Source organism: Amphimedon queenslandica, unplaced genomic scaffold, assembly GCF_000090795.2.
Source record: "Amphimedon queenslandica unplaced genomic scaffold, v1.1 AMPQUscaffold_13308, whole genome shotgun sequence".
NCBI classification, from domain to species: Eukaryota; Metazoa; Porifera; class Demospongiae; order Haplosclerida; family Niphatidae; genus Amphimedon; species Amphimedon queenslandica.
Window position 1 is genome coordinate 24305 of NW_003546456.1, and position 15730 is coordinate 40034.

General features: G+C 35.9%; 4 protein-coding genes across 4 annotated transcripts in view; 1 reads left to right on the forward strand and 3 right to left on the reverse strand.

The window, feature by feature from the left end:
* Positions 1 to 150: 150 nt before the first annotated feature.
* Positions 151 to 1363, reverse strand: LOC100637004 (bHLH1). The gene is given in 2 exon segments (NM_001279270.1): positions 151 to 543; positions 599 to 1363. Coding segments are annotated over 2 exon segments (1158 nt in total).
* Positions 1364 to 1779: 416 nt separating this feature from the next.
* LOC100637885 (sodium-independent sulfate anion transporter-like) lies at positions 1780 to 7575 on the reverse strand. Its single transcript, XM_003387938.2, has 17 exons — positions 7091 to 7575; positions 6591 to 6804; positions 6458 to 6543; positions 6199 to 6336; positions 6045 to 6150; positions 5264 to 5430; positions 5139 to 5211; positions 4861 to 4972; positions 4759 to 4814; positions 4568 to 4708; positions 4454 to 4515; positions 4336 to 4407; positions 4167 to 4290; positions 3636 to 3703; positions 3470 to 3535; positions 2283 to 2340; positions 1780 to 1866 (listed from the first exon to the last, which is right to left on the reverse strand). Exons 1-17 carry the CDS (start codon positions 7526 to 7528, stop codon positions 1850 to 1852), a joined length of 1998 nt encoding a protein of 665 aa, XP_003387986.2. The 5' UTR covers positions 7529 to 7575; the 3' UTR covers positions 1780 to 1849.
* Positions 7576 to 7632: 57 nt separating this feature from the next.
* On the forward strand, positions 7633 to 15680 carry LOC100638010 (laminin subunit gamma-1-like). The gene is made up of 27 exons (XM_019998717.1): positions 7633 to 8174; positions 8228 to 8455; positions 8551 to 8610; positions 8667 to 8876; positions 8924 to 9067; positions 9113 to 9355; positions 9430 to 9592; positions 9637 to 9783; positions 9835 to 10582; positions 10628 to 10688; positions 10732 to 10857; positions 10908 to 11261; positions 11318 to 11492; positions 11556 to 11860; positions 11910 to 12084; positions 12133 to 12594; positions 12655 to 12830; positions 12885 to 12981; positions 13032 to 13145; positions 13196 to 13452; positions 13623 to 14160; positions 14239 to 14321; positions 14413 to 14693; positions 14742 to 14883; positions 14925 to 15098; positions 15146 to 15305; positions 15360 to 15680. The coding sequence occupies exons 1-27, from the start codon at positions 7665 to 7667 to the stop codon at positions 15503 to 15505; spliced, it is 6279 nt and encodes a 2092-aa protein (XP_019854276.1). The 5' UTR covers positions 7633 to 7664; the 3' UTR covers positions 15506 to 15680.
* The window catches only part of LOC109583387 (uncharacterized), a 981-nt gene continuing 926 nt past the window's right edge, over positions 15676 to 15730 (reverse strand). Inside the window, exon 3 of the mRNA XM_019998691.1 lies at positions 15676 to 15723. Within this exon, the coding sequence (XP_019854250.1) occupies positions 15676 to 15723 (48 nt within the window). The remainder of the gene's footprint in view (positions 15724 to 15730) is intronic.

Sequence of the window (15730 nt, forward strand, 5' to 3'; positions counted from 1 at the left end):
TATCATAATAATTAATAATTCTAAACAAAAATCATAAAAGAGATTAATTCTCTTAAAAATAATAACAATATATTGTACAAAATATTATAATTTTAACAAAGATAATAATAACAATAATAATAATAACCTGGTAATTGATTGAAAGAGCATTCACTGACTGTAGCACTGCGTGAAGCCAGGGGTGGGTAAGCTGTGATGATGATAATAATTTGAAGTGGTGGACGATGGTAGAAAGTGTGACGATGGTATATTATTACGTGATACGAGGGACGCTGGAGCAGCTGATGGTGTCGAGTGCTGTACTCTGGTCAACGGTGAACACGGAGTGACGGAAGGACTCCCACAGTAACCTGAACTACTAGTGTTTAGTGAAGTTTGTGCCATTTGAAGAGAAACTGCAGTATCTGAACTAACGCGTGCTAGAGCTGGCGGCTTAACAGCCAAACCACCAGCAGCTGACATGTACGAGACAGGAGGGCCACTCCCTGTACGGTAGGTAGGGGGAGACTGAATCTCAGGATCCGAAGGACAGCTCTCGTAATCCTATGAATAACAATAATAATAATGATAATGAAGTTAATGATGCTGCTGTACTTACATATGAAAGTGGTACCCTATAGTGCTGGAAGTTGCAGGTGCTGTAGTCTTGTGACTGAAGTCTGTTGTATTCGTTCTTAATGGGGGAGTAGGTACGAGGAGGAGGTAGGAACCCAGTGGTGTCCCCAGTGCTGTGAGGGAGAGGTGGGTTCAGGTGTGGATGGTGCAAGTTCACATCCTCCCCATGAACAACAGCAGCTCCAGTAGACTCTCTCAATAACTTGGCAAGATCCTCTATGTAAGCGCAGGCCAGTCTGAGGGTTTCTATTTTAGAGAGTTTCCTGTTTGATGGATAAGTTGGTACTAGGTCTCTCAGGTCATCAAAAGCTGAATTAACAGTGTGCATTCTTTTCCTCTCTCTTTTGTTAGCTTGCATCCTTCTCATTCTCTTCTGGTCTCCAGTCAATGGCCCCAGGTCTCCCTCTCCCTCTCCTATAGATACAGAGTCATCTTGAAGGCTCTCGTCTGAGCTAAGGCCTCCAGCAGTGGCTGGGGGTGACGGGTTAGGCTCGTATGGTATCCTTCTCAACATTAGGTTACTGCTCGTGGTACTGCAAGTGCTGGAACTGCTGGAGCTACGGGAGAAAGAGCTTCCGGCTCCTTTGCTAGCTAAACTGCTGCTGCTTGAAGGAATGGTAGGACCTAGAGTATAGTCAATAGGGTCCTGTTGAGAGCCAGCCACGTTCAACTGGTATCTGTGGAGTGAAGAGGAACTGCTGCTGCTGCTGCTGTTCGGATATAGCCTGTTCTCTCCACCAGACATCATGTCTTTATTATTTAGCCTCTGCCTCTGTTTTCCTGTTAAAATGCTCTTAATTACAAACTTTACTTATCTACAAGAGAGCTCTATTGAAACTCAGAAGTGTAGGACAGGTTAACACTGTAGCAGTACAGCAGTACCTCCTGCCTCTCTTAATATTAGCTGGTAGACTCTCTTTCCCTGCCGATAGATACAAGCACACACGTGCAGTTGAATCAGTACTGGGACAATACTAGTGAAGGAACAGTTTTATAGACACAACATCATGCGTGGGTGTAACAACTGCACCCACAAACTAAAAGTACAGTATTGAAGTGGCATGTTATTAATCACAAATAATACAAATAACAAGAATATTAATAATAATAATAACAATAATAATAATAATAATAATAATAATAATAATAATAATAATAATAATAATATTAGCAACAGCAATAAATTATTTTTATAATAAATATTTCGCTAACAAATTTTAAGGTAAAGTTGCATTTAAGCTTCTTCAATACCTAAGAATAGAATAAAGATAATAATTAATACAATTAGGACAAAACAAGAGAATAATGTGCCTCTAGTCATAAAGCTAGAGATAGACATTATTATACAGTCCAACGGTTAGCAAAGGAGGAAGAATTCCTTTGTATTCCTATACACTCAAATACCATAGCCATTAGATTAGCGTTTATACTGACATATTATACACTGAATTAATTCATGAGTGAGTGAGTGTAGCAATCATCAAAGAGAAACCATACTGAACAAGCACTACACATTCCATCTAATTAATAATAATTACACACGTACATGTATTTCTCATGTACCCAATGGAACAAACAACAAGAAAACAAAATAAAATATTATAACAAACAATTTAAAAGTTGCTATCCATCACTATTAAAAGAGAGAGAGAGAGAGAGAGACTTACTAGCAGTTATGTGTAAATTTGGTAGTCTTGCTCTTTTTAAAGTGTCTAAGAGATGGAGCTGGGAAGAAAGAAGAGCAGGTACATTATAATGATAAGTAGGCCATAATAGTATTGTAATAATTAGTTAGACAATTGGACTCCAAACTAGATCACAATCTTAAGCAAACTTAATAGTAAAGTCATTATTATTATTAATACACAAGAGATGATTAGTAATTTACTAGACTATTTTAATTGTAACAACTAAAGTCAATAGCTCATGGACAATAATTCCAATCATGATTACTACCATACTCTCTCTCTCTCTCACTCTCTCTCTCTCTCTCTCTCTCTCTCTCTCTCTCTCCCTATCCTAATATCAAAGGTGTATTATTAGTTTAGGCTAATTAATAAAAGTATGTGTACTTCCTTTGAAAATACACACACATGTCTCCATAGTAACCAATAATAGTGGCAGACATCCCATAATATGAGACACTAGATATGAGAGGACCAGTAAAAGGTGAAGCCATGGCTATACTGCATGTTACACTATATCCACATTAAAGAAATGGATAGACTGATAATTAATTAAAGCTCTCCTTTGAGAAGACATTGCAACCACACACACACTTGGACTGGTCAGGAGAACTGCTCCTAGTAGACACTGGTCACTGACCAGAGGAGGACCAGCACTGCCAGTACAGTCCACTCTATGTACAGGGTATACCAGGTAGAGTGTATATGAGGTAGAGTGTTAAGATGTGGTTACTTGTAAGACCCTCCTACAACTATGTTTGTCCTAATGTTTATTCAACTATCTACTTGTTAGGACCACCCTTACTACTACTACAGATACAAGTACATGTACATGTACTTTTAGTAATAGCTACATGTACATGTACATGTACTCAATGATCAATGTCAGCATTTTCATTTATTGATAAACTATTGCTGACAATCACTGGAACCTCACCACACCATCATAATGGGACCACTTCAATGGCTGCTGGTACTTACAATAAAAGACAGTTTCATTTCAATTCATACTCTCTCTCTCTCTCTCTGTCTCCAAAGGGAGTATACTACAGTGTGGCTTGTGTAATTACTAGAAATAAGGATGGACTACACTTATCCCTCTACTATACAAACACATTCCATTCAACAATTACTACAGGAACTCCTGATAGAGAGAGCTAGGTCCTTACCTGGACATGAACCAGCCTCACATTAATGCTTTTATCCTTCAACTCATTGCAACCAATCCTTAATCCCTGTGAAGAATAACAATAATTACCAGACAGACAGACTTCAATGGAGTCATGATAGACATTACTGCTCACTGGCAGACTAAAGGAAGACTCACAGACTAACCTCAACTACTGTATAATCAATCTCAGGCATTGAACTGCACTCAAACGTTACCATGGTTACCATCTCTCCTACAAGACATGTGAGATTAGGATAGTAAAATTCAAATAATTGTATGAACTGATCCATAACAATAATCACACGCTACATGAGCTAACTAATGAAACAAAGCAACCAACACAAGAGTAGTAACTAGAGGTACATAGTATCCGTATAACAAAATGTAATAAAATTGAGGAATTCTCTTTTATCAATTTTCGTTAAATTTGGCCAAAGTCTCTGAACTACAATTACAGGGACTTTTATCCAATGTTAAAGCAACTTTAATAATTCATAAAAAATCTAATCTTGATCATAATTAGCTCAAACTTTCTACACAACATAAGAACATGTATATGCATCAGGAAATGTAATTAAATTGAGGAATTCTCTAATATTAATTTTTGGAAAATCAAGCCAAAGTCCCTGTACTATTATAATAGGCCAATTTTGGATAAAGATTCATAAAACGTTCTCAGTATTAATATCTCTCACCTTCAGGGAGCGATTGTGAGAGTTCATTAATTTCATTTCTAATTCTCTTCCATACATATTCAGAGCCAGGGTAAGTCAACCCGCCATTAAACGTGACAATGATTTCATTCCCTTTCACTATTACCTAATAAGGATATATTGGTTACCATAGCAACAACATAATTAATACATCATGTCTGATCCGTCCGTGCCTGTACAACAGGATGGATAGAGAGAGAACGGTTGCCACGGGAACACCATACTAATTATAATTAATTAATGCTAATGAATATTAATTAGTTAATTACCTCAATACCTAAGACTAATGTACCAAGGAATGAAACCAGTAAAGGAATGTTCTCCATTATTACTATATTAATAATTAATAATTAATTAACATTTAATTAATAATTATACTTTACATTTCATTGTCCATATCTTGTAGAGTATTTTAAAGTCGATCATGAACACTACTGCTGATATGATGATGGCAGCTAAGGAGGTTTTAGGAATGTAATCAAATCCTTGAGAAAAAACAATAACAGCTAACAGGACAACAACACCTAATGAATATTAATGAATTAATGTTATTATTATTATTATTATTAATTACAAGTCACTATTCCTGCTGCTGGAGTTTTGACACCACTTTGAGAATTAACTGCCGTCCTAATGATAATAAAAGTTAATTAACTGTTAATAATAGTTAACTAACCTTGAGAAGCTCCCAGTGACTGGATAAGACCCAAAGAATGAACTGACGACATTAGAGAGGCCCAGAGCTATCAGCTCTTGGGTTGGGTTGATGAGGTAGTTGTTCTGACGAGCTAATAATCAATTAATAATAATAGATTAATTAATAATAATTGATTAATTAATAATAATTGATTAATTAATAATAATAGATTAATTGATAATAATAGATTAATTAATAATAATTGATTAATTGATAATAATAGATTAATTGATAATAATTGATTAATTGATAATTACCAAATGCTTTAGAGATAGCAATACTTTCAAGGAATCCAATAAAAGGTGCTATGATGATACCTGTACCTAATATCTGTCATTAATAATAATAACAATAATTATATTTATTAGTATTATTATTATACTTTAATATTTGCAATAGTTAATGCTGGTATAAATACAGGAGGTAGTTCTATTCCATCATCCTTTGTATAGTTAACGAGTGACAGAAAGTCCTGATCCTTAGAGCCATAAGACTCAGCAATAGAAAAACCAATGAGACCAGCTAATATAACAATGACAGCATTACGACCTAATACAATCATAATAAAGAAATATATTATATTCATTTTCTTATGTTGTCTAGAAAGTTTGAGCTGATTCCAATCAAGATTGGATTTTTAAAGATTTTTTTAATTTGCTCAAAAATCGGACAAAAGTCCTTGTACTATAGTACAGGGATTTTTGTAAAATTTCACAAAAATTGACAAGTAGAAAATTTTTCAATTTTATTACATTTCCTGATGCATATACATGTACTGATGTTGTGTAGAAATTTGGAGCTGATTCCGATCAAGTTTGGATTTTTTATGATTTTTTAAAGTTTCTCCAAAATCGGACAAAAGTCCCTGTACTATAGTACAGGGATTTTGGTAAAATTTCACCAAAATTGACAAGTAGAAAATTCCTCAATTTTATGACATTTCCTGATGCATATACATGTTCTTATGTTGTGTAGAAAGTTTGAGCTGATTCCGATCACATTTGGATTTTTTATGATTTTTTAAAGTTGCTCCAAAATTGGGCCAAAGTCCCTGAACTATAGTACAGGGGCTTTGGCCCAATTTTGCCAAAATTTAAAAGGAGAAGATTCTCCATTTTACTACATTTCCTGATGCATGTGCATGTCCTTAGCTGATCATGTACCTGTGCACAGTATCCAAAGGAACTTGTGAGCTATTTTGTGATAAAGTTTTGAAGAATTTGTCTCTTCCAATTTACTAAAGATCCTTTCATTGTGTGACTTGAAATACTGAAAGTCATAATCATTAATAATAACAGCATAATATGATTAGATTACCTTTAGAAATATTACGATTATAATGCAAACAGTTCCCAAAGCAAAGTCCCAAGGTCTCCAGTGGGAGATGTATCTGAAGGTATCGTAGACACAATGAATGAATGGACGACGGACATGTTTAGTAATTCCTAATAAGGACTGGTGGGTGGAGATAAATAGATACATGTAGATATAAGTTTTATCAGTTTTAAAAAAGTTTGTCAGGTATTTTGCTTGACAACATTTTTACCAAATAAATATTAAAATAGTTAATATGTACCTTAACTTGTCCAAAGCCAATAGTAATGGCAGCTGCTGATGTGAATCCACTGATGACTGGGAGGGGAATATAATCAATGAGGAACCCTGCAGAATACTAATAATAACCACACCCACACCCACACCCACTGTACCTAAATTCAACATTCCAATGATAAACTGGACCATACCGGAGAGGAGTGTCAAGAGGATCGCTAAGGGAACCTTCTCTTCTCCTGACCCGTCGCTGGATCCAATTATTGAAGCTGTCAGTAGTGACATGATGGCCGTTGGGCCAAGAGTAACATCTTTACTGGTGCCAAAGAACATGTACACTACCACTCCCATGTATGATGAGTAGAGCCCATACTGGAGGGAATAAAGATACTCTTATAAAGATACTTATAAAGATATAATATGTACTTTATTAGTTGTACCATATACTGTACAACTGGCAATTATGAAAGGAATGAATCTGAAGTTCCTTTGATTTACATTAAACCTACATACATACATGTACATGCACCATTTTGAACAATTGTGTACAATGTAAATGTACACGCATGCAAACAACAAAATTGCTAAGATTTCATTGCTTTTTTATATTGAGCCACACCCACAAATGAACCCACCCCTTTAATACATGTACATGTACCTGTAGCGGCAGTCCTGCTATACCAGCGTAGGCTATGGCTTGTGGTACGACCATTAGACCGACTGCCAGTCCAGCGATTATGTCAGATATCAAGTGTCTAAGAGTATACCTCCTTATCCAACCGATGATTGGGAGTCTGTCCTTAATAAAGTAATGGAATGGAGTGAAGATACAGGGACAGTTCTCAACCAGCTCGTACGAGGGATACTGAGGGAAACAGGCTCTCCCTCTCAGTCCTCCATAACAGAATTCTTTAGCTCTTTCTTTCCAGGAGGTTCCTCCTGGTGAGTGCTTGTTGTAGCCACTAGAAGTGTTCAGGAGAGGCTCCTGCTCTCTATTTAGAGATACTGAAGTGACGTCCAGTACTGCTGGGGGATCTCTCTCATCTTCATCCATCCTGTGCAGTGACCTGAGACTTGTGTTGGAGAGTACACTCATAAAAACTTTACTACTACTCTCCCTTTAGGCGGATCACGTGACCTTGCAGTGCAAACCAGCCACACCTTAATTTAGTTAATAACTAGCTCCTGAGCCCCGCCTTGTTTGCAGAATCAGTGGGTGTAGAGTCTTCAAAATGTATCTTTTGACTGTTCTCTTGTTTTCTTCTCTTGTATTAAACTCAAGTCCTCAATGCATTCCCAGTGAGTCTGTTACCACTCCCAGTGGGGACCTGACACTAGGTAGGCTCCTGAATATATCTTCAGAGTGTTCAGGAGGTTATTGTCCTAATGGGATTCTACTACCTTGTACAAGCAACAGTTCTGGCCTCATTAGTGATGATAATACCGACACCATGTGGATATCTGAGGTCGATCCAGACCTTCCTGTTACTATAACACTTGACCTGACTAACCTCATGATTCTGCATGACATTAACATCCAGTGGGAGAGCCCTACCCCTAGCAGCATGATACTGGAGAGATCAAGTGATTATGGGCTCAACTGGAGTGTCTATCGCTACTGGTCTACTGATTGTAGCAGTGATTTTAACATGAGTTCAATATCAGTGTATGATACTGATATAATGAATACCACTGATCCAATATGCACTGATACAGATCTTGCAGATTATCCTGGATCAGAAGTAATCAATATAATTATACTTATTATTATTATTATTATTATATTTTGTTATAGGTTTCCTTTTCTGTCTATTCCCATTGTTTCTCTGATCCCAGTTACCAATTAGTCACTAACGTTAGACTATCAATTCTTAATGTCACTGCAGCTACTAATGCTACTAATGATACTGACTGTGGAGCATTCGTTGCTATATCTGAACTGAGTCTCAATGGATCTTGTCATTGCAATGGACGTGCTGAAAACTGTCAACCATTAGGAACAGAAACTAATCATACCAACAAAGTAAGTGTGTGTGTGTGTGTGTGTGTGTGTGTGTGTGTGTGTGTGTGTGGTTGTGGCTAATGATATTCATTATTATTGATATTATATTACATTAGGTGTACTCAGGTTGTGAATGTGCTTCAAGTTATAAAGGGACTCACTGTCAACAATGCCAAGTAATACTGGCACACCATACAAATGTACAGTATACCATAATGTTGTTCTTTTATAGGATGAGTATTATGACATTAGTTCTGGATGCACTAAGAGTTGCTCATGCAATGAAATGGGATCCACTAATAAGTCCTGTGACTCTGTTACTGGTCAGTGTTACTGTAAAACTGGAGTTACTGGAGACAAGTGTAATGAAACTGCAAATGGCTACTACTTTAGAGCATTGGATCACAACATTGCTGAAGCTGAATATGGCCAACTATCCATGGTATGATAATGATGATAATAATACTTAGTTTATTTCATTGTTTATAGGGTATCACTGGTTACTATCCTATTGATACTGCATTACGGTATACTGGTAAAGGATTAGTGAGAATCCCTGCTACTGGAGGAACAGTAGGTCTTAGTATGACAGTTGATAAGACAGGACCTTATTCAGTGATACTGAGATACACTGTTAGTAAAATATTAATATTGTTAATTAATTAATGTTTTATTTAGACTACTATTGATATTGATTCCGTATTTGTATCAATTCAAAGTTCAAGGAATGTAACACAATCTCTTGATTGTGTTAATCAATCTCAGCCCATTCCGACATCATATAACTCAACAATGCTAACATTACTCAGTTTACAAGGCTACAATCCCAACACTCGTGTACACTGCTTTGAGGAAGGAATAACTTATAATATAACAGTTAATTATTATCCTACTACTGGGCATGAATGGATGCTGGACTCAGTAAGCTTTTATCTTCAGTATTACTTTATTATCATCATCATCATCATCATTTTACTGTTATTATTGTTATACAGGTAGTCTTAAGTCCTGATCAAACTGACTACATTAATAGTTTGCCCATTGTTCAAATGTTTTCTACTATAACTTGCTTAACATTAATTGCTGAACTTGAAAATCCTCAATACTGTCACCCACACGTCTTTAACCTGTCTCTATTATTCTATGGAGAAGTTTACGGTCAGTATTATTATAATTATTAATTATTAATAATTATTATTTAGAGTGTGGATCACCTAACAGTATTGGCATTACTGGTGATACCTGTGATCCATATGGAGGTAGTTGGGGCTGTTCATCAAATTACACTGGTACTTTATGTACTGATTGTTCCAATGGATACTATAATAATACTAATGGAAGATGCATAGGTAAGTACAATTATGTATTAACTTACATTTATTTATTTATTTGTATCGTAGAGTGTCCATTTCTTTGCAACAGCACTGGATCCATTAATGTTGCATGTGACACTGATACTGGATCATGTGTTTGTAAAGACAATGTAATTGGAGAAGAATGTGATTCCTGCCCTTCATCGAATCACGTATTCAGTTCCTCTGGTTGCATTGATACTTGTAACTGTACCTATGGATCTTGTAATGTTACTAATGGAGATTGTATTTGTCCTCCTAATGTTATGGGGGATCAGTGTGAATCTTGTGATGATTATCATTACAGCATCAGTGATGCTGGCTGTATAGCTTGTGAATGTAATCCAAGAGGTAGTCTTTCTCTATCTTGTGATAATGTCACTGGTCAGTGTGATTGTAAAGATGCTGCTGTTGGGACACAGTGTAATGATTGCCCTACCAATGGACACTATAAGACAGTGGGTAGTGACCAGTCTCTCTGTCTGCCTTGCTTCTGCTTCAACCATTCTCAAACCTGTCAACCAGACAGCAGTAATTACATACAGGGAAATGTACAGTCCAATTTCACTGAACTTTGCCCATTAAACATGGACTGTACTGATGGATGGACATTTAATGATGATAATAATACATTCAATAATCCAGATAGTCTGTCTTATACCATATTTGGTGATGCTAGTCCAGTGTTCATAGCTCCTGATAGATATCATGATGATTATCACTTGTCATATGGACTTAATATTATAATAAATATACAACTTACCAGCACTTCTCAAAGAATTGATTCTTTTATTTGGTAAGTACAATCAATCAATAAAGTGTAATGATAATATAATCCTAGGATCAATGGGTCTGGCCTGACTATAGTTCATAAGATGATTGTAGAAGGAAATCAAATAACAGTAAGGAATGATAATAATGATATTATTATTAATTCAACTATAGGTACCATTGGTAGAGTCTTATTGGAGATTAGGAGAAGACTATGATAGCAGTAACACATCAACACCATACCAGTTCATATCAGTGTTGACCAATATCACTGATATTAGGTTCAGTGCTAAATTTACTGTAAGTATTTATATAACACCTAACAATGTAAATGAATCTTATAACTATAGGATAATATGTACATTGAAATCAATTATTTCCAAGGATTCAGAATCCAGACAATTGATAGAAGAAATACTTCAATAGATCCAGGAGCAGATTATACTGTAGGACATTGTGAGTGTCCTGCTGGACACACTGGAGTGTTCTGTGATGAATGTATGAATGGGTACTATCGTCCATCAGGAGTGCTGTTGGACTTGTGCATTCCATGCAATTGTAATGGACATGCTGACAGTTGTGATCCAGCAACTGGAGTATGTATAAACTGCACTGGTAACACTGAAGGGGACCAATGCCAGTCCTGTAGTACTGGCTATTCTGGAACAGACTGCAGTCAGTGTGACAATGGATACTATAATGAGGTTAGTATATATCATTAATAATAATTATAAAGTATTATTGTTGTTGCTGTTTTTAGAGTAATACATGCATAAAGTGTGATTGCAATGGTAATACTGATCCATCTTTATTCCCTTCTTGTAATGCGTCCACTGGTCAGTGCATAAACTGTCTCAATAATACTACAGGAGATAAGTGTCAGACATGTTTACCTGGTTACTATGGAGATGTAATTAACTCAAAACCTTGTGAACGTAAGGGAGTTTTTAATTATTCATTTATTCATTCATTTAATTGTTTATTTATTTTACTTTTAGCTTGTGAGTGCAATATCAATGGTACTCAATCAGTTGACAATCCATGTATTCCTGGCATTCCTTTCGAGACTTGTGTGTGTAAACCATTTGTTACTGGAGCCCACTGCACTACATGTATTGATGGTTACTATGGCGACCCGATAAATGGTATAGACTGTCTCCAGTGTCCTTGCCCCACAGAGGAGAACAGTCACAGCAGTTCCTGTCACGAGGGGGCTGGGGGTGTGGTTTGTAATAATTGTGAGGATGGCTACACTGGGGATAGGTGTGAAATATGTGCTGATGGTCACTATGGAAACGCTACAGTGAGATTAATCAATAATAATAATAATACTATTAATGATATTCCTATAGATTGGATTGTGTAGTAACTGCACCTGTAATGATAATTTTGATATATCCCTTGGATCATCATGTGACAAGACCACTGGTCACTGTTCAGGCTGCACTAACAACACTGAAGGGACCCAGTGTCAGTTCTGTATCACTGGGTACTATGGGAACGTTGAAATGAAAGTACCTTGCAAAAGTGAGATATTATTATCACCATTACCATGATTATCAATATCCCCTCCAGGTTGTTCCTGTAACCTCAATGCTACTATCAGTGGGGTCTGTGACAGGAGCACTGGTGTCTGCTGGTGTAAGGAGCATGTGTCTCCTGATAGCGGCTGTAACACCTGTATCCCTGGTTACTATGGTAACCCCGCTAATGGAGGGGACTGTTTCCCTTGCTCTTGCAACAATAGGAGCTCAACTTGTTACCTTGGAAACGATGGAAGTGGTATCTGTGACGATTGTTCTACGGGTTATGCTGGAGACCAGTGCGAAGAATGTTCTGATGGATACTTTATGGAGGACAATGGAACATGCAGCAGATGCAACTGTAATGGTAATATTGATCCAGCGTTACCAGGACTGTCTTGTAACTCTTCAACTGGAGTGTGTCTCCAGTGCCTCTATAATACTACCGGAGAACAATGTGAAGAATGTTCCAATGGTTACTATGGCAACCCGGCAAATGGAACACCATGTCAAAGTATGAGAGAGTGAATCAATTAATGAAATGTACAATAATCAATCAATCAATCATTACTAGAATGTAACTGTTCTGCCAGTGGTACATTAAGGTGTGACACTAAAACTGGAGATTGTATATGTCATCCAAACATTACTGGACCAGACTGTAGTGAGTGTATGGATACACTGTGGGGATCACCTGATGAAGGATGCAGACCATGTAACTGCTGTACTAATAATACGAAATGTGATAAAGTAATAATAATAATGATGATGATGATGATAATTAATAATAATTAATAATAATAGGAGACAGGTCAGTGTCCTTGTTATGACATTACGTTAGACAGAACTTGCTGTGATTGTATCCATGGTTACTATAATTACAGTATTACTGGTTGTACAGGTAAGGGTTGAGAAAAAATATATAATTGTTAAATTGTGGTAATACTGCAGCTTGTGATTGTGGAATGTTGTCAGAATCAGCTCAATGTAATTCAACGGGTCACTGTCAGTGTCTGCCTGAAGGAACTGGAACAAAATGTGATTCTTGTCAAACTGGGTTTACTGGTAATTAATAGTATTGTAATCATTAATATTATTATTGTCATTGTTTGTAGGTATTGCTCCAAATTGTACGGAATGTGATGATTGTCATTTCATTTGGTCAGACACACTGTCATCATTGCAGTTGAACATTACTGACCTCTCAACAAGGATACTCACTATACTCCATTATTATGAAGGATACACTCAGTCTGATATCAGTAGTGTCATTAATAACATTAGTATGACACTGACAATGTCTGAGGAACTTCTGATGCAACAAAGTATTGATACTAAGATATTTAATAACATTACAGCAATACTAACTGAAGTGAGTGACAAATCTATTTTATGACAAATTTGATGTAATTTTTATTTCAAAGTACTAATAAAGTTTTTGATGCATATACATGTTCCTATGTTGTGTAGAAAGTTTGAGCTGATTCCAGTCAAAATTAATTTGTTACAAATTTTTAAATTTAACTATTTCTCTCTCTTTAGATTATTAATAATTATACATCACTGATGAATGATATTAGTCTACTCAATCCAACCATAATGGATGCTAATGCCACACTGAGACTGGCAGAGCAATACATACAAAACATAACAAGTTCAGGATACCAGAACTACACCATTACTGAGATACATCCTAGTTTAGTATCACTGAACAACACACTGAACCTACTGCTGGGACAAAGCATGAACCAATCACTTCTATTGGAGGAATACAGAGATGAAGTGATTTCACTGATGAACTTGGTACTAGCACTACAGGGAAATGCTAGTATGGAAGAAGAGGCTATTCTCAATGCAAACATCACCAGCCACACTGCACAAGCAATGGTCGATAGTACAAGATCTTTTATTAAGAATATATCAGTAATTAATGATACACTGTTGGATATTGAAGAAGATGTGAGAAATATTGAGATTGACATCAATGCAAGTGATACATCATATACTGATCTTGATACTGATATTCAGATGTTAAATAATAAAATTAACAACTTAATGACTCAACTGAACACACTATCAGGTATAATCCATTCTAATGTACACGAATCATCATCATTATCATCATCATCATTATTATTATCATTATTTTTATCATTAGGATTAAGTGAGGGACTCTATATATCAGCTAAAGTTTTAAAGCAGCAATCATACAACAGTGTAGTATCAGTGGGTGCATTAATGGTGAGTTAAAAATACATTATTATTATTATTATTATTATTATTATTATTATTATTATTATTATTATTTATTTATTTATTTATTTATTATTAGGCCTCTGCTAATGCAGCAATGGATGATGCTCAGTCATTAATAATGATGATCAATAAAGCACAGGATGGTGTAATGAACTCTACAATCAAACTAGTTGAATCTGATGAGCTGGCAACAAACATTAGCTCACTAGAGTTACCATCACTCTCTTCAGCAACAGAACTGGCTGCTAACATAAACTCCAGCATAATACCGGACAGTGATATAACAGACCTACTCACTGATGCTAATAACAGCGTTGTAGCAGCAATGGAGGCATTAGAAGGAGCTATGAATACAAGGTATCATCATCATCATCATTTTTATTGGTTTCTATTGTTGCTTTATAGTGCAATGGTAACTGATCTTGAGTACAAGGTCAGTAATTTGACAAACAATATTAAAGAGACAAGAAGAAGATTAGAGTCAGCAGAACAAACTCACAATGAGACTAACAGAAACATTGAATCAATCAACACTACATTAAGAGAGGTACTTTATAATCACTGAATCATGACATCACCTATGAGTAGGTTAATGAGACAGTGCAGTCAGTTCCTGATACATACACACTTAGTGAGACTGCAAAAGATAAAGAAAGAGATTTAACACAAGGAGAGACTGTACTACAAGCTGCATCAATGAATGCCACTAGTTTAAATAATGCTGTACAGCAAATATTGAGCAATGTAACCAGTGAACAAATGGTATGAGAGTTTAGGGAGTACTTGCATGACAATTAATGTTCTAATAGTTGATGGAGTCTATTGCTGTTAATGTGAGTTCAGTAAAAGATGAAGCAATGCTAAGAGTTAATGCTAGTATGACTGCATTGAATAAAACTGATGAGCTCACAGAGTCAGCACAACAACTGAACAATACAGCAAACACTGTGAAACTACAAAGACTTAAAAGTAACATCATCGTCATCATCATCATCATCGTTATTATTATTATTATTATATTAGGTCTGTTAGCTGAGTATCAGTCTAAAGTGGTGGAGGCACAAGCTGTTCGTAGTAAAATAGGACAACTACAGAATGAGCTGAAGACAATGACAGCAGATTTTACTGAAGCAATGGAACGATATAAGAGATGCTACAAAACTCCTTGAACAAAAACCAGTTAACCTAAAGCAAAGTTTATATAGTTAACTTTTAGCATAGTATAATGGCCTCTATTTTAACGGCCAATTCAGATATTTCTTCTTTTTAAATTAAAGCTGTTTTTTAAATTACTGAAGCACAATATCTGCTGCATGGTCGCAGGCAAAAGATAATGTTTTTAAGTAATTATTTTTTGAAAAACTTTTAAATCAAAACAAAGAATGGCCTAAAAT

Excerpts from the sequence above, each read along its gene's own strand:
- LOC100637885 (XM_003387938.2), bottom strand. The coding sequence starts at position 7,528 with ATGAGTGTACTCTCCAACACAAGTCTCAGGTCACTGCACAGGATGGAT. Across the intron at positions 6,337-6,457 it reads TTGGCTTTGGACAAGTTAAG|TCCTTATTAGGAATTACTAA; the intron begins GTACATATTAAC and ends TCCACCCACCAG. Across the intron at positions 3,704-4,166 it reads CTCACAATCGCTCCCTGAAG|GAGAGATGGTAACCATGGTA; the intron begins GTGAGAGATATT and ends CATGTCTTGTAG.
- LOC100638010 (XM_019998717.1), top strand. The coding sequence starts at position 7,665 with ATGTATCTTTTGACTGTTCTCTTGTTTTCTTCTCTTGTATTAAACTCA. Across the intron at positions 9,784-9,834 it reads TACTAATGGAAGATGCATAG|AGTGTCCATTTCTTTGCAAC; the intron begins GTAAGTACAATT and ends TTTGTATCGTAG. Across the intron at positions 11,493-11,555 it reads TAACTCAAAACCTTGTGAAC|CTTGTGAGTGCAATATCAAT; the intron begins GTAAGGGAGTTT and ends TTTTACTTTTAG.